The 25,427-nt window shown below is 44.9% G+C and overlaps 1 protein-coding gene across 1 annotated transcript in view; it reads left to right on the top strand.

Moving 5' to 3' along the window:
* The window catches only part of LOC126176176 (uncharacterized), a 127,091-nt gene that overhangs the window by 37,648 nt on the left and 64,016 nt on the right, over positions 1–25,427 (top strand). The window contains exon 5 of the mRNA XM_049923317.1: positions 3,415–3,676. Within this exon, the coding sequence (XP_049779274.1) occupies positions 3,415–3,676 (262 nt within the window). The remainder of the gene's footprint in view (positions 1–3,414; positions 3,677–25,427) is intronic.

Below are 25,427 nucleotides of genomic sequence, written 5' to 3'. Positions count from 1 at the left end.
TGTCCCTCCACACGCACAGTCTGCAGCATACTCAAGGCTTCAGCACTCCACTCTGTGCACGGTCAACTGGTCACTGACGTCCCTGTGCCACTCGGGTCGCGGTGGCGGCTGATTTACAGGCAGCCACGTGACGCGCATACACGGCGAACAGTCGACTTTGACCAGAAAGTCGCTCATGCAGAAGAGGATATGGCCCCCCTGAAGACGGAGTGAACTGTCGAACGTGATATCGGGGTGGACAGTATCGAGCCGATTTTACAGTACAGTACCCCTAAGCCAAACAGTAAACTAGATATTGGCTCCTTACAATAAAAAGTATGTATCCACAGGTTTCGCACGGTACAGATATTCATATATTTTGTTTGTTGTAAATGCAGTAACATCCCATTTGCAGATAACAAGATACCATTTTCAAGAAAATTTTATTCATATCTTCAAGCGATGAAGTTTCTCCATTAGGTTTGATTATACTTCTTGGATCGTCGGCAAAGAGAGCTACTCAAGTTTTTTGGATATATTTACATATCACAAGAATACAAGCGGACCCGATGTTGATCCCTGCAGTACACCATTTGGAAGATGACGTTCCGTGTTAATGCGTTACTACTGGAGTCCAGTTAGAGTACTTTTAGTTAGACAGGATGAAAACTAGTTACGCGGTAGATGTCTAAAAGCAACGTCTTAGGCCTGATTGGCTGGGAACACCGAAGGACGGGTTCAGTGCCTAATTTGGAAAGCTGATTTCCATCCTTCACACCCGCAGGCATCTTTCCTTCGCGTACTGTGAAGTACCCATGACTGCTGTGTGTGTGTGTGTGTGTGTGTGTGTGTGTGTGTGTGTGTGTGTGTGTTGAGAGAAAGGACTGGGCGAAATCCAGTGCCGGCACATAGCCTATTCCTGTTGAATCACAAGGGGGCCGCCGAACACAACGTCTCCATCTGGCAAACGGATCACCATCAGTAGTGCACCATGCCCCCTGTCGTAACTCGCCGTGGGTCGCAACATACTTATATCTCACGCTCAGATCAGAGACGACACAGGATTTGAGGTCATCCGTTTCTTGGTACACGAGCAGCTAAGTACAGGAGTGGAACAGCGACGGCGTCAGGCTCAGATAGACCGGCCGCTGTGGTCATGCGGTTCTAGGCGCTTTAGTCCAGAACCACGCGACCGCTACGGCCGCAGGTTCGAATCCTGCCTCGAGTATGGATGTGTGTGATGTCCTTAGGTTAGTTAGGTTTAAGTACTTCTAAGTTCTAGGAGACTGATGACCTCCGATGTTAAGTCCCATAGTGCTCAGAGCCATTTGAACGTGCACAAAAGCACAGACACTAGTCTATAACTTCAGCAAGTGTAAGACGTAGATGAGGCTTACTAGATTCTCCTGTTAATTAGCAAAACAAATGAGTACCCGGCGTATAACTTTGTTAAGATTCGGGTATACAGACTAACGTATGGTACTACAGACCACGACCAATGGAAGTGTGAGATTGTCAATCACTCTTCGCCGTGAAAGTGACATACGTACATGTGGGCAAATGTACGATGGAAACCAGTAACCCTAGTCCAGTGGTATGTACAGGGAAGCTTTTGCAAGTCCTTCTTAGTGTACAAACTGAACTGAAGATACCGTTCGCGTACGTAGAATTTGCTGTTGGCTGTTGGTCATCCGAGGCTACTCGATCTGGCACTCTTCTCGCTGTGGCACTCTCAAAGTCTTCTATTCGCTGACCACTGCCTCGACTGACGTTTGAAGGCCTCTATAAGTATCATTTGAGGCAGTCTGTATACCGATGATACGTGACTGCGTAGTTTTTTACCTCCGATTCGTAATCAGTGAAAGTGAAACCACAGGCTTCCCATTATTTGTAACCTCTTAATGGACTGACGAAAGCAGCCTTTACGCTTCTACTTAGGTTACAAGGCTTATAGCTAATAATCTTGCTTAGACGATTTTTCGTTTTGTGGCTGGCAATCTTTCACGATTCGGTCATTACAGATCACTTCACGAGACGCTGCGGAGAGGTTTGGAATTTAATCCAGGACATTGGCGCAAAGATGAGTGATCAGACACTTTACGGCACCACCCCTCCTTTTCCCTCGGCCGCAAAGGTAAAGGGGAACTTGTCAAGAGCGCAAGGGGTACACGGATGGTCACCCTTGCAAGTATTGGCCACATCCGACGTTGCTTAACCCTTTCATGGTTAAAATTTATTTTGCGTAATTTAAAAAATAAAAGGTCAAAAATTCTTTCTTTATGATAAATGATACACTTTCATTACAAAAAAAATTTCTCAGCTGACCGATTTTGAAAATGGTGAAGTGGGACACGCGTGTTCTACGAATCTAACTAGATCCATGTTTTCATGTGAACCTAGGATTTACAGAGTTAAAGTGTTAATTTCAGAATCATCATCTGGAAAAAAATTATGGGAGAAAGTTTAACAAACTAGTACCAAAACACATTTATTCTCCTGAGAACCGGAAACGTGGAGTATCACACACAAGTTTTCAACATAACCTTTGAATATGCCTTTAACATACCACAAACCAATATTTTCTAGATTCTATGAAGTTTTCTGGAACATATATGTCCCACTACATACAGATTATGTACAAACTATCAGATTTACTAGGGTGTGTAGTAACGATTCAAAACAATGTCTGTGGTGTGTAAGAGAAGTAATTAGTTATTTCGCACAGTCTCGGAATGGAGAAGATGGTGATTTGATCTGACTTTCGTGAAACAGGCACACTTTGCCACATATAAACACAAGCAGACGCATTTGATCACTCACAGCGTTCTATATATCCACTCCAGAGGCCTTAGTATTTTTCTCGAAGTTCCGAAAGAATCTCGCTACATCCTAACACCAGACAGATGCGTGATATAGACGTCGCAATGCTCAGAACTCCATATTTCTTCAAAAATGGTTCAAATGGCTCTGAGCACTGTGGGACTTAACTTCTGAGGTCATCAGTCCCCTAGAACTTAGAACTACTTAACCCTAACTAACCTAAGGAGATCACACACATTCACGCCCGAGGCAGGATTGGAACCTGCGACCGTAGCGGTCCGGCGGTTCCATACTGTAGCGCCTAGAACTACTCGGCCACACCGGCCGGCTCATATTTCTTCAGTGGGACGTATGCATCCTTTCATCCCTTCAACCACGAAAGAATTAACTACGACGATCTGACGGGAACCGGTGCGTCCGCTGCTGCACGAACGTTGACGCGAGATCTTTGATTTCATTATATTCGAACTTCTCTAAGAGAAAAGTGTGAACTGCAACTCAAATGCTTTTGATAAGTCACAGAAAATTCTAGTTGGCAATACTTTGTCATTTAAGCGAGAATTTAAATTTATTCGTGAGAGGTGGAGTGAACGAAGCTGTCGGTGCGTGCCGCAGGCAGGGGCGGTCCATGTTCGAGGGCGCGAGCAAGTACGACATCCTGAGCTACCTGGCGGACGCGCGCGACCGCGTGCACACGGACGAGGACGCCGACGGCGACGGCGACGCCGACGACGACGTGGAGGAGCTGGCGGCGGGCGGCGCCGCGGCGCGCCGCGCCCACCAGGCGGCCGGCCTCGAGCTCAGCAGCCGCGCCTCGCAGCTCAGCAACGCCAGCGACTCCAGCGAGGACAGCGTCTCCGCCGACACCCCGGCCAAGGTCAGTCCGGCTCCGCGGCGGCTACCTGCGCTCGTCGTCGTCGATGTCTTATTTTTATTTATTTATTTTATTTATTTATTTATTTATTGTTCCGTGGGACCAAATTAAGGAGAAGTCTCCATGGTCATGGAACGAGTCAATACATGAAATTATAACACGATATTAGAAACAGATAAAATGAAATATAAAAAAAACATATTCAGGTGGCAAGTCGTAAGTTTAAATGAAGACAATCAACAGTGTAACACTGGAATTTGCTTAATTTTTTAGGTCTTCCAGGAGCTCCTCGACAGAATAGAACGAGTGAGCCATGAGGAAACTCTTCAGTTTAGACTTAAAAGAATTTGGGCTACTGCTAAGATTTTTGAGTTCTTGTGGTAGCTTATTGAAAATGGATGCAGCAGAATACTGCACTCCTTTCTGCACAAGAGTCAAGGAAGTGCATTCTACATTCAGATTTGATTTCTGCCTAGTATTAACTGAGTGAAAGCTGCTAACTCTTGGGAACAGGCTAATATTGCTAACAACAAACGACATTAAAGAAAATATATACTGTGAGGGCAATGTCAGAATTCCCAGATTTTTGAATAGGGGTCGACAAGAGGTTCTCGAACTTACACCACATATAGCTCGAACAGCCCGTTTTTGAGCCAAAAATACCCTTTTTGAATCAGAAGAATTACCCCAAAAAATAATACCATACGACATATGCGTATGAAAATATGCGAAGTAGACTACTTTTCGTGTTGAACTGTCACTTATTTCAGATACTGTTCTAATGGTAAATAAAGCAGCATTTAGCTTCTGAACAAGATCCTGGACATGGGCTTTCCACAACAGCTTACTATCTATCCGAACGCCTAGGAATTTGAACTGTTCCGTCTCGCTTATAATATGCCCATTCTGTCTGATCAAAATATCGGTTCTTGTTGAATTGTGAGTTAGAAACTGTAAAAACTGAGTCTTACTGTGATTTAGCATCAAATTATTTTCCACAAGCCACGAACTTATTTCATGAACTACATTATTTGTTACTGTTTCAATATTACACACAAGATCCTTCACTATCAAGCTGGTGTCATCAGCAAACAGAAATATTTTTGAATCACCTGTAATACTAGAAAGCATATCATTTATATAAATAAGAAACAGCAGTGGCCCCAGCACCGTCCCTTGGGGAACGCCCCACCTAACAGTGCCCCATTGGGACTGAACATCACTACCACTCTCAATATTGCGGAGAATTACCCTCTGCTTTCTGTTCTTAAAGTAAGAGGCGAACGAATTGTAAGCTACTCCCCTTACTCCATAATGGTCCAACTTCTGCAGTAATATTTTGTGGTCAACACAGTCAAAAGCCTTCGTTAAATCAAAGAAAACACCTAGCGTTCGCAACCTTTTATTTAATCCGTCCAAAACCTCACAGAGAAAAGAGAATATAGCATTTTCAGTTGTTAAACCACTTCTAAAACCAAACTGAACATTTGACAGCAAATTATGTGAATTTAAATGCTCCAGTTACCTTGTATATACAACCTTCTCGATAACTTTAGCAAACACCGATGGCATAGAAATAGGTCTAAAATTGTCAACATTATCAATGTCTCCCTTTTTATAAAGTGGCTTATCTTCTTTATTGTCATTTCATACCCAAAGCAGGAGGTGGGCTGCTGGCAATTGCCGTATTTCATGATCGCCTGGTCACTGTTGGCCTAGATCAAAAAAGATTACAATAGTCTTCATCGGGTAAAATGAATTTTGAGCTGAGGAAGTTAGGTGCCTCACACTGTAGATACTGTATTTTACATTCAGGAAGGTAAGTTTCGTCATTGCAACTAAATGAAAGGCGGTTTCTTTTTTTGTCTTTTTGTCTTTTATTTAAGAAACATCTTCATTTGCCTGCAGTACATGTTTCTTTTTGTATATAAATTCATTATTTACACTAATAGATAACATAATAGAAAACGTTCGCAATAAGTATTAATATAATAATAGGTCCAATATACACTACTGGCCATTAAACTTGCTATACCACGAAGATGACGTGCTACAGACGCGAAATTTAACCGACAGGAAGAAGATGCTGTGATATGCAAATGATTAGCTTTTCAGAGCAGTCACACAAGGTTGGTGCCGGTGGCGACTCCTACAACGTACTCACTTGAGGAAGATTTCTCATACAAAAATAGCAGTTGACCGACTTTGCCTGGTGAAACGTTGTTGTGATGCCTCGTGTAAGGAGGAGAAATCCGTACCATCACGTTTCCAACTTTGATAAAGGTCGGATTCTAGACTATCGCGATTGCGACATTGCTGCTCGCGTTGGTCGAGATCCAATGACTGTAAGCAGAATATGGAATCGGTGGATTCAGGAGACTAATACGGAACGCCGTGCTGGATCCCGACAGCTTCGTATCACTAGCAGTCGAGATGACAGGCATCTTACCCGCATGGCTGTAACGGAGCGTGGAGCCACGTCTCGATCCCTGAGTCAACAGATGGGGACGTTTGCAAGACAACAACCTTCTGCACGAACAGTTCGGCGACGTTTGCAGCAGCATGGACTATCAGCTCGGAGACCATGGCTGCGGTTACCCTTGACGCTGCATCACAGACAGGAGCGCGTGCGATGGTGTACTCAACGACGAACCTGGGTGCACGAATGGCAAAACGTCATCCGTGTTTGGCGACATCGCGGTGAACGCGCATTGGAACGTGTATGCGTCATCGCCATGCTGGCGTATCATCCGGTGTGATGGTATGGGCTGCCATTGGTTACACGTCTCGGTCACCTCTTGTTCGCATTGACGGTACTTTGAACAGTGGACGTACCACTGTAGATGTGTTACAAGCCGTGGCTCTATCCTTCATTCGATCCCTGCGAAACACTACATTTCAGCAGGACAATGCACGACCGCATGTTGCAGGTCCTGTACGGGCCTTTCTGGATACAGAAAATGTTCGACTGCTCCCCTGGCCACCACATTCTCCAAATCTCTCACCAACTGAAAACGTCTGGTCAATGGTGGCCGAGCAACTGGCTTGTCACAATACGCCAGTCACTACTCTTGATGAACTGTGGTATCGTGTAGAAGCTGCTTGGGCAGCTGTACCTGTACACGACATCCAAGCTCTGTTTGACTCAATGCCCAAGCGTATCAAGGCCGTTATTACGGCCAGAGGTGGTCGTTCTGGGTACTGATTTCTCAGGATCTATGCACCCAAATTGCGTGAAAATGTAATCACGTGTCAGTTCTAGTATAATTTATTTGTCCAATGAATACCCGTTTATCATCTGCATTTGTTCTTGGTGTAGAAATTTTAATGGCCAGTAGTGTAATAATAATAGAACCCAACATCTTTACACTCACTCATCCATGAACCCCTCCACAGAATATTGAAACGAAAAGTCAAATCAGCTGTCACCAAAACTTTCAACCACTCGCTAACAGCTAGTAACTCCCCCCCCCCCCCAAAGAAGAAAAAAACACACTCGTCGGCTCTATACCCCTCACTCTCTCTCACTCATACACACACACGGTATAAACGTCATAAATAGAAGTTAGTCTCGAATATATACTTAGTTAGGTTGGCTACAAATAGGTAAACATACCAAGGAAGATGAAACACGTAATGGAGTCGCAATATTTACGTTCTGAAAAACAGTGTACGACGAAATAGTTGTATCGAGTGACAAAAGAACAATAGTCCACCACAAAACAGAGTGAGAAACATGGTGAACAGTGTGTGGAAGACGAGAGCACAAAGATGTGATTATATGGCAGTGATAAAAGTGGTAGTGCGACCTCCAGAACAGATATGAGGAAACGTAGTTCAGCAAATCGTAAGTAATTACTTTTTTTACAAAAAATCGCGAAGTGAACTGTTTAATAATGTAAAACTAACAAACCTGTATCGTTATAGATCCCACTGATGATGCCGTAGAACAGGAGAAGGCGAAACGCGTATGGGATAAATACAGTAACTAGCAACAGGAAAAGGCAGTTTTATTTACAAAACAAACATCCAGGTAGTTCACACGGCATTGCCTTTGTTATCAGATCCACCTTACCAGATGAAACAGCCGCGTGCAGAGACGGCGCTCGTGCCTGAAGTGCTAGGACCTGGCCTTTTGCGGCGAAGAGTTTCTCGGGACGCGGCCGGGGTTGGGCGCGGCGTAGCACTAAGTGTGCCGAGGTCAAGGGTGTCCGCGGGCGCTGCCGGTTTCACTCTGGATCCATTAATTGGGCGCCGCCGGGCTGGCAGCGGAGAAACTGCTTTCACTCGCCGCGCCGCGCAGCGCATCCAGAGGCGCGCAGGTGCCTGCGGGCCGCGGGGCGGAGACCCGGTCGCCGGTATGGTCAATGGGCAGGCAATCATTCTGCGGCCAGTCGCGCATCTGAGAGCTGTCTCTCACGCACTACTGCCACTTCATTGCGACCACATGTCGCTTCATCCGACGGCGTCATTCAGCCGCATCCGCCTGCAGCGTGCGCTTCGGGGTTCGCATAGAACATTCAGCGTTGATTTTCGTGTTAGTTTAGATATGGTGAAGGTACTACTCACGTACTGTTAATTGTGGGTGACATAAAGCAAACATGACAAATATTACGGTATGACAAGACAGCGGCAGTTTTCCGAGCATATACACTGACGGAAAAAAATTGCAACACTTGAAAAGGAATTAATGTAGAGTAATGAAATTTCAGGAATAAATTTGTTTGATAAAATGTTTAAGTGATTAACGTTGCAAGATCACAGGTTAATGTACGCGCGAGGTAAGCCATTGTAAATGTGAATTGCTGGTACATTAGTAACCGGTGTGACCGCCAGAATGTTGAATGAAAGCATGCAAACGTACATGCATTGTGTTGTACAGGTGCCGAATGTTGAATGAAAACATGCAAACGCTCATGCTTTGTGTTGCGTTGGTGACGAATGTCAGTTTGTGGGATGGGGTTGCATGCCTCTTCCACATGGTCAGTCAATAAAGGGACGGTTAATTTTGGTTGTGGGTAACGATGGAAAAAAAATTTGTGGTAAGCACTAAGGCACCAAACTGATGAGGTCATCGGTCCCTAGGATTGCGCACTACTTGATCTAACTTAAGCTAACTTACGCTAAGGATAACACACACACCCATGCCCGAGGGAGGACTCGAACCTCTGACGGAGAGAGCCGTGCGGCAGGAACGCCGGAGATGTAGTCTGATGATATCCCACATGTGCTCGATCGGAGACAGACCTGGTGATCGTGCACGCCAAGGCAACACGCCGACACTCACTGGAGTATTTTGAGTTACAACAGTGGTATGTGGGCGAGCGTTATCTAGATGGGAAACACGCACTCCTATCCTGTTCGTGAGTTAGCAGTCAGGTTGCGTGGGATACCCACGAGAGTGATCCTGCTGTCTTACGGAATCGCACCCCAAATCATAACTCCATGTGCAGGTCCACTATGTCTAGCACACAGACAGATTGGTTTCAGGCCCTCAACTGGCCTCCTTCTAACGAATGTTAGTTACCTTCAGTTAAAACTTCCGGGCTGAGAGGCCGTGTTCGATGTATAAAATTTCCACCTGACGTTTCGTCTCCATCTGCGGGAGACAACTTCTGAGGTCGTCCGGCTACTGCCACTGAGGCTGCTGGTACTCTCGCATTTATAGAGCGCATAGAGGGCGCCACCATTCGTCACGTGATGCCGACGGTATGCCTGGATGTGTCGGTAATTAAACGGGTGGATGGGACGCTGGGCCACAAGGTATATAGAAAGAACAGTCACACGGATCGATACCTCCACAAGGAATCTAACCATCATCCGAGGCAAAAAAGAGGTGTCATTAAAACCTTGGTGGACAGAGCCAACAAAATCTGCGAGCCGGCTTACTTACAAGATGAATTGAATTACCTACGTTCAGCCTTCATCAAAAACGGATATACAAATAAGGAAATTGATCGAGCCCTCCATCAAAGAAGAAAAGAAGCCAGAAGTCCAGAGCAACAACGGACACCTACTGGAAAAGTTTTCCTACCGTTTATAAAGTTCTGGCCAAGTATGAGATCAAAACAATCTTCAGACCCACCAAGAAGATTAAGGAGCATTTAAGAACTGCAAAAGACGCCCGACATCCCCTAGCAACACCTGGAGTATACAAAATTCCATGCAGTTGTGGACAAGTATATATTGGAACAACGAAAAGAAGTGTAAACACCCGCTTAGCCGAACATAAAAGAAACTGTCGCTTAGGACACATCGAAAAATCGGCCGTAGCTGAGCATGTTTTTCGAGATGGGAATCATGAAATTAAATTTCTAGCACGAACATCCCATTATCACATGGCTCTGAGCACTATGAGACTCAATTTCTAGAACTTAGAACTATTTACACCTAACTAACCTAAGGACATCACACACATCCATGCCCGAGGCAGGATTCGAACCTGCGACCGTGGCGGTCACGCGGTTCCAGACTGCAGCGCCTAGAACCGCACGGCCACTTCGGCCGGCATCCCATTATCATACGCGCATGTATAGAGAAGCAATAGAAATTCACAAGCACCACAACAATTTCAATAGGAAAGAGCAAGTTTTAAAGTTGGACAAAATATGGATGTCGACGTTGCGCCAGCAGAATGACAATCGATTACTCTTAATCGAGAATGATGACGCCTTCCAAAGATAGGCATACCGTCGGCGTCACGTGACGAATGGTGGTGCCCTCTATGCGCTCTATAAATGCGAGAGTACCAGCAGCCTCAGTGGCAGTAGCCGGACGACCTCAGAAGATGTCTCCCGCAGATGGAGACGAAACGTCAGGTGGAAATTTTATACATCGACCACGGCCTCTCAGCCCGGAAGTTTTAACGGAAGACAACACCGGCCGTGAAAGCCTACATTGTATGATTGAATTTGAGATAGGGCATGGTGAGTTGATGTTAGTCAAGAATGCCTTTAAGGCGACAGTGACACCATCACTAACATTAAGGCAGAACCGGCTTTCATCGCAAAACGACGGACCTCCAGCCTGCCCTCCAATGACATCTCGCTTGACACCACTCAAGTCGCAAACGGCAGTGGTTTGGGGTCAGTGAGATGCGAGCTACAGGGCGTCTGGTTCGGAGCTGTTGTTGAAATAACCGATTTGTAATAATTCGTTCGTCACTGTGGTGCCAACTGCTGCTAAAATCTCAGCTGCAGATGCAGTACGATGCGACCGAGCCGTACGCTGAACACGATGATCTTCCACGTTAGTAGTGCCACGTGGCCGTCCGGAGCCCGGCCTTCTTGCGACCGTACATTCTGGTGACCACATCCCTGCCAGCTCTTTATGCAGTATCACAGAAGACATCTCCATCTACTCGTAGCCCTGTTACACGAGCCCGTTCAAACTCAGTGAGTTGTTGAAAATGGTGTCCGTGTCGCCGTAAAGGCATTCTTGACTAACATCAACTCACCGTGTCCGATCTCAAAGGTATCTAAATTTCACGATCGTTACAGCGTGCATTTAAAGCAAACGTAATTTGCATCCTCATAGTCACGCTACTTGCGCCACTCTAACGTGATTGGAGCGAAATTTGAATAGACGTCATCTTTCAGACGTAGAAACAAGTCTACAAACTTTCGTTTATGACGCACAACTTCTTTTTGGTGCTGCGATTGTTTTCCGTCAATGTATAAGGGGCAGTCAAATGAAATCTCATGCGACTAAAGCCTCCCGTCGGATAGACCGGTCGCCTGGTGCAAGCCTTTCTAGTTGACGCCACTTCATAATATGACACGAGGATGAAGACAACGTAACACTCAGTCCCCGAGCGGAGAAAATCTCCGACCCAGCCGGGAATCGAACCCGTATGCCTCGCATGGCATTCTGCCGCGCTGACCACTCAGCTATGGACGCGGACGTCACTCAAATGGAAACCGAACATCTGCCACAACAGGACCATGGAATGGTTCCATTTAAAAGTAATCACCACATGCATTAAGAACAATTGCTGTTTCGTAGAACGCGGTCGGCCGCAAATGGATGCACAACGGAACCCACTCTTTCACTTCTTCTTCCGACTGAAAGCGACCTCCATGCATGTCTTTCTACAGGTCGCCAAAGATGTGAAAATCGTACGGTGAAAGATCCGGCTGTGTGGTTGGTGTTGCACTCTTTCCCAACCATATCACTGAAGCGTAGCCTTCGTCTGATTAGCAATGTGGGGGTGAACATTACCTTGCAACAGGATGATTCCGTCCGACAGCATACCTGGGGGTTTTTACTTCATGGAGCGTCGCAGTCTCTGCAAAGTGTCTTCATAGCAATGCGTATAGATTTTGGTTCCAAGCTCGAAGATCTCGACGAGCAGCGGTTCACTGCTGTTGAAGGAGGAGGTCTTCGTGACCTTACGGGAACTCGTGTGAACAGCTTTGAATTTCTTTGGCGGGAAGATGTGGGATGCTTCCACTGTCAGCTTCGCTGTTTGTCCTCAGATTGTCGGAGTGCTGTCGGACGGAATCATACAATTGCACGATAGCGCCCGCCTCCAACTGCCAGTCGGACGAAAGGCTACGCTTCAGCGATTTGGTTGGGAAACACTGCAACATCATCCACACAGCCGGATCTTTCACCGTACGATTTTCACATCTTTGGCGACTTGAAGAAAGGCATACGTGTCCGACGGTTTCAGTCGGAAGAGAGAGCGGAAGAGTGGGTGCCGTTGTGGATACGTTAGCGACCGGCAGCGTTTTACGAAACAGCAACTGATCGTCTTGGCTCTCAGTGAGGTAACTCCCTTAACGCGTATAGTGATTACTTTTGAATGGAACCATTCCATGGTCTCGTTGTGATAGGTGTTTGGTTTTCATTTCATTGACTCTCATAAATTCATCTAGGGAACGCGAGAAGCAGAAAGTCTCCCCATGTGGAACTTATCGCAGCGTTGCGCTTTCCCAGGATCGGCACCAGATGTAGAGTGCTGGAGCTGGAGCCGGAGCACAAAGTGTGCTCTGTCACTCTCTGCGCAAAACACATTGCGCACCATTATAGTGTCCAGAGTAAATTACTTCAGAGTGTCGGAAGGAGCTGAGATTCCAACAAGGATCCACTTGGGACTCCACCTGGCATTTTCCGCTGATTCGATTCCCCTAGCGAGGTCTGCTCTTGCACGTTCTTCGTCTCCAGGACGCCAAAGGAGGACTACAGGTGTCACCAGACAAGAAAAAATACGTCTTTTAGGACACTGCTCTGTAAAACTTAAGGCCGACCAAGTTAAAGTAAGATAATGTCTTAACTACACGATGTGAATGAATGAAAGCAAGGGACCATGTTGCAAGGGGTCTCCCAGTCGTGCACAGAAAGATGGACGACACTTGGCGTGAGGTGAACGTGAGTGCAGCGCCAAATGTGGCGGGCCCTGCAATAGGACGCAGTTGAAGGGACAAGAAAAGGTAGTGTCTGTCATCCGGCGAGCCGCTACATTGTGCAACAGACCCAAAGTGACCCACCTCAAACAGCGGGTCAATTGCAACAACATTTAACGGATCTGCAAGGCAACACAATCCTCCGCGCCACAGTGGCTCGCCGATTGAACGGGGGTGGTGTTTTTGTTCGACGACTAGTGCGCTGTGTTCAGTTGACATCCTCGCATTGTTGGCACAGTCTCCGATGGTGCCAAGAGCATAGAGACTGAACTAACGAGGAGTGGAGATGCGTGCGCTTCTCGGATGAGAAAAGATTCAGTTCAAATTGTTCAAATGTGTGTGAAATCTTATGGGACTTAACTGCTGTCATCAGTCCCTAAGCTTACACACTACTTAACCTAAATTATCCTAAGGACAAACACATACACACCCATGCCCGAGGGAGGACTCGAACCTCCGCCGGGACCAGCCACACAGTCCATGACTGCAGCGCATGAGACCGCTCGGCTAATCCCGCGCGGCACAGATTCAGTCTGAGTAGTGATTCTCGACGCACTCTCATATGGCAAGAGGCGGGAGAACTGGCCTGCTCGTTTCCCCAACTTAAATCCCGCAGAATACGTGTAGCGCGCTGGGGAGACGCATTACAACATGTCTACATGCACCAACGACCATCCAGGATTTCTCAACCGCAATGGTGGATGAATGGAACATCCTACCACAAGAACGCCTTACTCACGTTGCAACCAAAGTGGGAGCACGTTGCAGAGAATGAACTGTCGTCCGCCGTAATCAAACACCTTTTGTACTGTCCAGGGGACCATTGTAAATCGTAGTTACTTCAGCGTGCTTATTGTCTTTCAATAAAACTGTCATTTCTGTTCGTTCATTCTGTACATCTTTCAGTTACCTTCTGTCCAATGCTGTAGCAGCTCTTTCTACACTATGTGACCAAACGTATCCGGACACCTGGCTGAAAAGGACTTATAAGATCGTGGCGCCCTCCATCGGTAATGCTGGAATTCAATATGGTGTTTGCCCACCCCTAGCCTTGATGACAGCTTCCACTCTCTCAGGCTTACGTTCAATCAGGTTCTGGAAGGTTTCTTGGGGAATGGCAGTCCATTCTTCACGGAGTGCTGTACAGAGAAGGAGTATCGATGTCGGTCGGTGAAGCCTGGCACGAAGTCGGCGTTCCAAAACATCCCAAAGATGTTCTGTAGGATACAGGTCAGGACTCTGTGCAAGCCAGTCCATTGCAAGAATGTTATTGTCGGGTAACCACTCTGCCACATGCCTTGCATTATGCACAGGTGTTCAATCGTGTTGAAAGATGCATTGGCCATCCCCGAATTTCCCTTCAACAGTGGGGAGCAAGAAGGTGCTTAAAACATCAATGTAGGCCTGTGCTTTGATAGTGCCACTCAAAACAACAAGGGGTGCAAGCCCCCTCCATAAAAAACACGACCACACTATTACATCACCGCCTCCGAATTTTACTGTTGGCGCTACACACGCTGGCAGATGACGTTCACTGGGCGTTCGCCATACCATCACCCTGCCATTGGATAGCGACATTGTGTACCGTGGTTCGTCACTCCATACAACGTTTTTCCATTGTTCAATCGTCCAATGCTTACGCTCTTTAACACCAAGCGAGGCGTCGTTTGTCATTTAGCGGCGTTATGTGTTCCTTATGAGCAGCCGCTCGACCATCAAATCCAAGTTTTATCAACTCCCGCCTAACTGTCATAGTACTTGCAGTGGATCCTGATGCAGTTTGGAATTCCTGTGTGATGGTCTGGAATGATGTCTGCCTATTACACATTACGACCCTCTTGAAGTGTCGGCGGTCTCTGTCAGTCAACAGACGAGTTCGGTCTGTACGCTTTTGTGCTGTACGTGTCCTTTCACGTTTCCACTTCACCATCACATCGGAAACAGTAGACCTAGGGATGTTTTGGAGTATGGAAATCCTGCGTACAGACGTATGACACAAGTGACACCGAATCACCTGACCACGTTCGAAGTTCGCGAGTTCCGCGAAGCATCCCATTCTGCTGTCTCACGATGTCTAATGACTACTGAGGTCGCTGATATGGAGCACCTGGCAGGAGGTGGCAGCACAATGCACCTAATATGAAAAACGTATGTTTTTGGGGGTGTCCGGATACTTTGATCACATAGTGTATGCGTCCTTAAGTTTTGTAGACCAGTGTCGTAACTAACTTTCAAGTCACTTATCAGAGTAGTGCAAAATTGAGAACGTCTACAGGACAATTACTGAGGACCAATTCCAGAGTATTTTTCTTCCGTTTGGAGTCTTTTGTATGCATGAAAATAGGCATCGAATGAATTTAGAGGCAGTCTGTTAGGTCCGTAACTGCTCTTGTAACGAAAGTGTAACAGAAAAGCTCGGAGAACATAGAAAGAAATACTTGGAAGAAACTTCTCGCGAAAACCCGTTGCGTTAATTTAGTGAACTTTTTTCCGAAGGAGTGTGTGCAACTTTTATCCTAGCACCAACGTTTATCTCGCTTAGGGATCATTACAGTAAAATAAAAGAGAGTGCAGGCACATGGGTACAGATCTTTTTCTCTCGCTCAATACGTGGACGCAAAGTAACGTAAAACTGATAACCTTGGTGCAAAGAACCCTCCACTATGCACTCTACAGTGGCTTTTGAAGTATAGAGTATGAACCAAAATTCACGCTGTCGGAAGCCATGGCGCAATTCCTTGCATCCCAAGAGTACAAGCTGTTTCTAAAAAAATTTCGTTTAGTGCTTATTGTCAGTAGAAAATCCACGTCAAAGGAAGGCTATCTGCCAAAAATTAATCACATGTATCTCAAGTATCTTCATCGGTACTGCGCTACTTAGTTAGTACAATGGGTAGAGCTTTGCGCTAGAATACTCAAGTACAATACTTCGATTCCGTGCTTAGGTGTATCTTTTTTTTAAATTGCTGCCATTTCTCTATTAATACAAAAGAATTGCGTATTTTTGTACAAGGCTTGTTAACTGCTGTACAACGATCAAGAAACCAATAATCACACACAGTCTAAAATTAGGAAACAAATAAAATCACACTCAGATACGTAATTGAACATTTGAACTCAAGTATTCCAATGCGAAACTCTACTCAGTGCTCTAAATGGTCAGCTCCTCAATACAGTATAGAATGAAGACACTTCTCGTACATGTGACTACAGTTGTGGCCAGATTGCATTTCTTTGGTCTGTATTTTATACTGAAAATATGAACGGGACAAAATTCAGTCAGAGACACTTTTGTACCGTTGTAATCACACTGTGTCATCCGAATGCTCGAATTTTGATTCACCTTGTATATGTAGATGTAAGCGTAAAATCAATGGAGATTCGCAAACTTGTCCTGTAGTGTACAAACACGGGATGTACACACTCTATCAGCAGGCGTCACTTATAAGACTACTGGACAGCGCTCAAGAGGATCATCTATACCGGCCAGTGAGTCTAACCGAAACTTTCACTACAGATGGGTCCAACAACTCGAATACTGAACTGTAGGTAGCGTACCAACTGACAAGGAAGTACTCGCACTGAACACCACAGTCAAGCACTACTGCACACTAGGCCGTTCAGATGCACACTCGCCCTTCAGAAGCCCTGACGAGATAATTAGAAGTCCGGGAGACGACCAGAGAACTGGGAGAATGAGAGATATGACCTAATCAGGAGATGTATACTTAGGCGAAAAAATTTACGGAAAAAATGGAGAAGAGATGTCTGTTTTATGAAGATACCTCATGCCAATAAAACAACTAGTCATTTAATGGGAAGATTAAAAAACCAAAACAGCATCTTTTAAAAGAAGTCATTAAATGCATGTTCTTTCTGGACAAAATGTAAGATAGCATCAAAAACTCGCCATCTCGTAGAAATTTTCTGAGCCAGAAGAGGATGCAGGACGAACCATCCAATACGAACACATACATCATCCATGCCCAGGAAAGAAGGATACTACATAACCATAAATTGTGTTGAATGGAGCTAACAACTAGTGCCAATCAAAGAAAAATACGTTGGTGACTTAATCGGAATAAAGAATTACGAATAACACATTCGATGTTGTCTAATAGCAAATAAGTAAGTAAAATCCGGAGCAAACCTCTTCGTTTGCCTAGACAGTTTGGAGGTAATTGTGTACAAGCCCGTAATATTGTCTGTATATATAACGTGCCATTTTTAGATATCCGTATTGATGAGAATTTAAAATGGGAAAATAATTTATAGAGCTCCTAAAACAACTCAGGTTAGCCACATATGCACTTTGAATCATTGCTAATCTGGGGGTGAGATAAATCAGTAACATCTTTTCATATTTTCATTCAATAATGTCGTACGGAATAATGTTCTGCGATAACTCATCTTTCGGGAAGAAAGTTTTCAGAACGTTCCGTAAGAATATTACGCGTACGTAACGCTCTCCCACGACCTTCTTACAGACACTTATGTACAGAGTTAGGGATTTCGGCTATTGATTCACGATATGTGTACTCCCTCGCTAAATGTGCAGTAAAGAACCAACTACAGTTCAGAAGGAACGAAGGTGTATATAATTACAACACGAGAAGAAGAAAATAACATTCATTATTCCACTTTAAGGTTCCCTTAAAGAACAGCAAAGGGTGCACAATGCTGTCACCAAAATTATTGATCACTTAACAATATAAATTGGTTGACAGAGAGCATTTGCATTCCTAGAGGCGATCTTAGTCCTATAAAGCAGCTATTAGGATTGCTGATTTGCGTAAGCCACTGTTCAGCCAAGTAAGTATTCTAACACTATCGTCCCTGTACATATGATCACTAGTGCGATTAAAAGTTACAGCAAGAATGTGTGCAGGTTAGTGAAAATCTCTTTTCTTTCTAATGCATACGAATGTTTCAAACTGGTGTGGGTCGATATCAAAATTCGTCAGATATGAAATTTGCTGTAAGAAAGCTATTAAATGTCATTTCTTACGGCCTTTACTGAAAAAGAAATGAAAAATTTGCTCCATGATCATTAAATAGAAAAATAAGTTGGCCAAGATTTTTCCTCATGCCACTGAACAGGAAGGTATGCACCATTCTTTAGGTCCCACATCCTCCCAACTTCATAAAACAGAATGAAAGTTGTGTGTACGGTAACGTATGATTTTTAAATGTAACATGACAGGCTTCCTTGCTGCACTATCCCTTCATTTACAAGGCACATGGGCTGTAGAAAGCATGGCCAACGTGTCCACAAACAGTTTCCAAGCTTTTGAGAAAGAATGAAACTCAATTCGCAGCTTCGTCTCGGAGCTTGATTCTTCTTATAGGGAGGCGTCATCCAGCATTCTTTAATTCTTTATTTGTACAAAATCGATATGCTACCAGACATGTCAGCGTAAATTGACTGTAATTAGTAGCCTGTTGCTTCCTGTTTTTATCTAACGTAAAAACGTTAATGTGGAATACTTAAACTGCTCTTAAGCCTACTACGATTCTTATACTTTTATGATTCCTATTTATACGGCTACGAAAGAAACGTTACGCATGTCTCTGATGAAAAATTCAGCACGCCGACAGAACATTGCGAGTTCTCCATTAAGAATGAGCAGAGACAGCGTTTGCCTAGGTTAAAAAAAAGATAAGGAAGAACTTGCTCCAGACAGCTGGTGAACGTATAGCTCTTTATTAATTAAAAGGAAGCGTATAAAATTGCCGCTTCTTTTTCTGTGGAACATCTGCTTTCTGAATTTCTGAAGCGGTGGACGATTTGCATTTTAGAGTGTGTAGAGAGGCAACATTTATTGCTGAATACATGATTACTGTGCACGGTTTTAAAATATGTAAAGCCTTCTGAAACAACGGTAAAATGAAAACGATGAAAACATAGCCTCCGCAATAAAACTGCTGTTTGTTGGCAAGAGCGACGTGTGCCATGTCTCCAGTACAGTCTAAAGACAAAACTGAGAGATTCCCTTCCGATACAGATTTAAGACACGAGCAGATCCCTCTTTGAGCGGCAAGGTCGCATACTTAGTCTCACAGTTTTCTTGCCAGTCCACCTATATTACACAACTCTTTCTCCTTGTTTATTTACTTTTTATTTTTCTCTATTTTCCGCAGGTACACTACCTACCTTACCTTTCTCGCGTCTTTATTGACATGTTCTACTTGTCTGTGATGTCAGAGTTTTCACGAAATAGGAAATTGTAGTGACTTATTTATGGTAAATCTGATTTATTGCAGGAAAAACTGTGAAGTATGCTGTGTTGCGTTCGTACGTGCTTCTAAATTCTGTTGGGATTATTACCGTGACAATGTAGGAAAGCCAGCGGTGGTAATGGAAATTTGAATTTTAGCGGATAAGTGGTTGATAGATAAAAAGCCTTCAATAGTTATATAACTTTACAAAAGCAGCTGTATTTAATAGAAAGTGAGAGGGGATGGTGCATTTTGCTCTTCAATCAGAAAGAGCGCTTTGCTCCTGAAGACTACTATCTTGCTTCAGACGCTACTAAGTACACTTCTGGAGCTCCTTAGCTTGTCTTTTTTTCTCTTGGAGAAGAAAGGTTGTTCTTAAAGTGTCAGTGACGCTGTGAACAGGCATTTTTCATGTTTTATTCTGCGGATTACGGACGGTACCTTTAAACTCAGACAAGATTTTAATCACAAGAGTACTTCTTTGAAAAGAAAACTTGATTCTTCTTGGTCGAATTTTTGTTAAAATCGTTAAATGGTTGTTCCCAGTAGAAGAACTTACTTTAAGGTTTGATGAAGTACAGTCTGTTCAATTTTTGTGCTCCAAGAAACATGGTACCCGTAAATGGAGTACAGTGTCAGAACTCCGGAAATAGGATAAAATGTCCGAAGTTTATGGGTGTGTATATTATTGGAACCTTAATCAGGAACAATCAGTTGTACATTTTCCAAACTACTATAAGCAACTGCTTCCACTATAAGAATAACGATCAACTCTCAAAAAGTAAAAATTAGTAAATTAATAATCCTTGTATTCTGAGGTAACTTTGTGGTGAGGCACACAGTCTTAATTGCTGAAAATTTCATAATTATGTGTGCTACGGGAGTGTTATGTGGTTCTGACACACGCACCTTTAAAACACCATATAAACAATCGATAATATTTAATAATACTGTCACAGTAAATTTTTGGTAAATCGTAATAGCAACCCCTTTAAGTCTGAAACCCGACATGTATTAGAATGAAAAGTGATCTTCACTAACCTGGAATCATTATTGCTTAACTCTGAAAGGGGAATATAACACTGCAGTAAAACTTTGATATACGTGAACTCCACCTACATGATTTCAGACATTCGCGAATATCTGCTGAATGAACTGTGTTAAGTAATATGCAGTCTCCACTGACTCACTACCCAATAATTTGATGAATATATGTTACATACATACTGTACCTAGGACCTTGACGTAAGAATTTCAACACTGAAAGTAAATCAGTCACCTAGTCATTACTTCTGACGACTGCATCATATATAAAGGAGTAGATAATCGAAGCGCAGAAATAAAATCAAATGTCATGATTTAAATGATGAAACCCTTCACCAGTTACGTATTTTTTCGTAGTTACCACGACGCTTTTCGTGAATTTATTCTCGTTGTCAGGTGCAAGTATTTATATGAGTACTTTGTGAAATGTTTGCATGTGTGTTTTTCTGCCTCCCGTGTATTGTGGTGGTCTTTTTATCTTCGGTTGCTTTTTTACATGCTATTGTTAGAAATAATATTTTTGTCTGTTTGCTAACAGGCACTGTGCCTCCTCCATTACGCAGAAAATCACACACACCCAAACTGTTCTCACACTGTTTGTCCGTGAACCATATTTTAATTTGCAACCCTCGTTCATTACAGAATTTCACGTATTGTGTTTCATTTAAGTTCAGTGACAGGCTTCTGCAGAGAATCAGGCATTAGTGCTGAAAATATTTTATTTACATTCTCAGGTTTTATATTTTCTTCATTAAGCTTCATTATAATGCTTATTTCATCCGTATAAAGAACTATTTCGAGTTCTTGGATGCGTGATGACAGATAATTTATACAAGGAGTTTTAAAATATTCTCATCACACATCAAGAGTGGTAGACCACGTCATGGGGAACAATATCGGTTAGAGACAAAACGTTCGCTTCTGTTTCTCGGCGACTCCAGACGTCTGTTTATTTTTATTTATTTAATTTGATCTGATTAGGGTCATCAGGCCCTCTAATACTTCGAACCAGATTTTCACGCGGTTAATAACTTTAATACACCATAATTACATAAGAAATAGCCATTTTTAAATTACAAATAGTATTAAAATGATTTGAGTGTCTATAGAGACATTGCGACTAAATAATACTATGAAGTAATAAGGTTAATACAGGCAGTACTTCTACTACTTCTGCTGCTGTCACTAATAATGGTAGTAATAATAATAATAGTAATAATGACAATAATCACAATAATGATAGTGGTAGATATAAAATGATTTATAGGTGTGCGAGATAGATGTTTTCTGATAGAGCGAACTGGAGGAAAGAAATTTAAGGAGACTGCACCAGCTAAAAATACTGGGAAATGAACATGATCTGGCTGAAAGAAGGATGTACATTGGTTACGAGTGCGTACAGGGACAATGGCAGTCGTTGCTGTTGCTTCACAAGATACGTCATTAACTATCTTCTGAAGCTGAAGATGTTATTCGGTTCTCTATTGCAATGTGGGACGTCATTCCAGAGTCGGGTTCCTAATAACGAGAACCACTTCGAGAAAGTGTACGTAGGATGGAGTGGGGCAGAGGTTTTTTCTCCGATGGGAGTGGATGTTTCTGCTACGTTGTTCAGACAAGATCGTTACGGTAGAGGAAATATATTATGGACAGTGTACGTTGATAAGACATTAGAGCAGACAGGGGGTATGGAAGTCTCTACGCTTGTCTGCACGCAGTCAGCATAGCTGTGCAGATGATGGTGAAATATGATCAAAGAGTCGAACCTCACAGATGTATCGAACACAGGCATCCATAATCAGTTCCAGGTGCTCTGCGCTTTCCTGAGAACGGCGTTGCAGGATAACATCGCTGTAATCAATAACTGGAAGGACACGGAGGTGACAGAAGTCATGGGAAGCCTCCTAATAACATGTCGGACCTCCTTCTGTCTGGCGCAGCGCAGCAACTGGACATCGTATGGACTCAAAACCCGTTGGAAGACCCATGCAGTAATAGTCAACCATGCTGCCTCTATAGCAGTCGATAATTACAGAAGCGTTGCCGTTGCAGGATTTTGTGCACGAACTGACCTTCTGATTATGTCCCACAAATGGGATTCACGAGGGGCGATCTGGGTGGCCAAATCAATCGCTCGAATTATCCAGAATGTTTTCCAAACGAATTGCGAACAGTTGTGGTCCGGTGACATGGTGCATTGTCATCCATAAAAACGAAGTCCATGAGTGGCAGCAAATGGTCTCCTAGTGGCCGGACGTAACTACACTCCTGGAAATGGAAAAAAAGAACACATTGACACCGGTGTGTCAGACCCACCATACTTGCTCCGGACACTGCGAGAGGGCTGTACAAGCGATGATCACACGCACGGCACATCGGACACACCAGGAACCGCGGTGTTGGCCGTCGAATGGCGCTACCTGCGCAGCATTTGTGCACCGCCGCCGTCAGTGTCAGCCAGTTTGCCGTGGCATACGGAGCTCCATCGCAGTCTTTAACACCGGTAGCATGCCGCGACAGCGTGGACGTGAACCGTATGTGCAGCTGACAGACTTTGAGCGAGGGCGTATAGTGGGCATGCGGGAGGCCGGGTGGACGTACCGCCGAATTGCTCAACACGTGGGGCGTGAGGTCTCCACAGTACATCGATGTTGTCGCCAGTGGTCGGCGGAAGGTGCACGTGCCCGTCGACCTGGGACCGGACCGCAGCGACGCACGGATGCACGCCAAGACCGTAGGATCCTACGCAGTGCCGTAGGGGACCGCACCGCCACTTCCCAGCAAATTAGGGACACTGTTGCTCCTGGGGTATCGGCGAGGACCATTCGCAACCGTCTCCATGAAGCTGGGCTACGGTCCCGCTCACCGTTAGGCCGTCTTCCGCTCACGCCCCAACATCGTGCAGCCCGCCTCCAGTGGTGTCGCGACAGGCGTGAATGGAGGGACGAATGGAGACGTGTCGTCTTCAGCGATGAGAGTCGCTTCTGCCTTGGTGCCAATGATGTTCGTATGCGTGTTTGGCGCCGTGCAGGTGAGCGCCACAATCAGGACTGCATACGACCGAGGCACACAGGGCCAACACCCGGCATCATGGTGTGGGGAGCGATCTCCTACACTGGCCGTACACCACTGGTGATCGTCGAGGGGACACTGAATAGTGCACGGTACATCCAAACCGTCATCGAACCCATCGTTCTACCATTCCTAGACCGGCAAGGGAACTTGCTGTTCCAACAGGACAATGCACGTCCGCATGTATCCCGTGCCACCCAACGTGCTCTAGAAGTTGTAAGTCAACTACCCTGGCCAGCAAGATCTCCGAATCTGTCCCCCATTGAGCATGTTTGGGACTGGATGAAGCGTCGTCTCACGCGGTCTGCACGTCCAGCACGAACGCTGGTCCAACTGAGGCGCCAGGTGGAAATGGCATGGCAAGCCGTTCCACAGGACTACATCCAGCATCTCTACGATCGTCTCCATGGGAGAATAGCAGCCTGCATTGCTGCGAAAGGTGGATATACACTGTACTAGTGCCGACATTGTGCATGCTCTGTTGCCTGTGTCTATGTGCCTGTGGTTCTGTCAGTGTGATCATGTGATGTATCTGACCCCAGGAATGTGTCAATAAAGTTTCCCCTTCCTGGGACAATGAATTCACGGTGTTCGTATTTCAATTTCCAGGAGTGTATTTCCAGCCAATGATCGATTCAGTTGGACCAGAGGACACAAACCATTACTTGTAAACACAGCCCAAACCATTATGGTGCCACCATCAGCTTGCACAGTGCTTTGACAACCTGGGTCCATGGCTTCATGGGGTCTGCGCTACGCTCGAACTCTACCATCAGCTCTTACCAACTGGAATCGGAATTCTTCTGAGCAGGCCACGGTTTCCGGTCGTTTAGGGTCCAATCGGTATGGTCACAAGCCCAAGAGAGGTGCAGCAGGTGACGTCGTGCTGTTGGCAAGGGCACTAACGTCGGTCGTCTGCTACCATAGCCCAATGACGCCGGATTTCACCGCACCGTCCTAATGGACAAGTTCTTCGTACGTCCCACATTGATTTCTCCGGTTATTTCACGCAGTGTTGCTTGTCTGTTAGCACTGACAACTCTACGAAATGCCGCTGCTTTCAGTCGTTAAGTGAAGGTCGTGGTCCACCTCGTTGTCCACAGTGAGAGGTAATGCCTGACATGTAGTATTCTCGGCACACTCTTGACAGTGTTGATCTCGAAAATTTCATTTCCTAACGATTTCGGAAATGGAATGTCCCAAACGTCTAGTCCAACAACCATTCCACGTTCAATTTCTGATACTTCCCGTCGTGCTGCCATAATCACGTCGCAACCGTTTTCACTTCAGTCACCATAGTTCAAATGACAGCTCCGTCAATGTACTGCTCTTTCATACATTGTGTACGCGATATTACCACCATCTGTATATGTGCGTATCACTATCACCTTAGACTATAAGTGTTTGTACGAGTACAAGTTTGTTTATTCAGGTCAAGTGAGAAGAGCTTTCAGTATTTTTGTAGGCATAGTCCAATGCTGATTCCTTCTTGCTCATTACAGTTACGTGCTCAATCCAATTTAGATTTCCATCTATTATTACTCGTTATCCACTTGAGAGGCGGCTGGGTGTATACTACCTACCCCAGTAAACCGACGGAGTGATTTTCGCTCAAGAAGAAAACTTTAAGAATGAGCGCCTCTAAGTGGAGGAAGATGTTTTAGAAGAGAATCGGGAACTTTAATTTTTCTCTGGCCCCTTTCACGTGCAGCAGTTGACTTGATTACAGGCGGCACACATTGCATTCGCACGCCACAGAGCGCGTACACACTGCCGCCTCTGGGGGGGGGGGGGGGGGGGGGGCAGCCCTGAATCCTCCCGCGGTCATAAAAATGGTTCCGAATCCTCCGAAGCCCGCAAGGGTCTGAAAAACGATGGGACCGAATCCTCCTGTTTGAAGCAGGTAGCAGTTCTAAACGTTATGAATACTCCAAGCAGGCAAAGGAAAGCATGTGAAGTGACAGTAGAAGATGTAGAAATTTTTCGCGTGTACCGTATGTTTAAAAGTTTTA

The sequence above is a fragment of the Schistocerca cancellata genome, chromosome 3, assembly GCF_023864275.1.
Source record: "Schistocerca cancellata isolate TAMUIC-IGC-003103 chromosome 3, iqSchCanc2.1, whole genome shotgun sequence".
Taxonomy (NCBI): Eukaryota; Metazoa; Arthropoda; class Insecta; order Orthoptera; family Acrididae; genus Schistocerca; species Schistocerca cancellata.
This window is presented reverse-complemented; position numbering and strand designations above follow the sequence as displayed.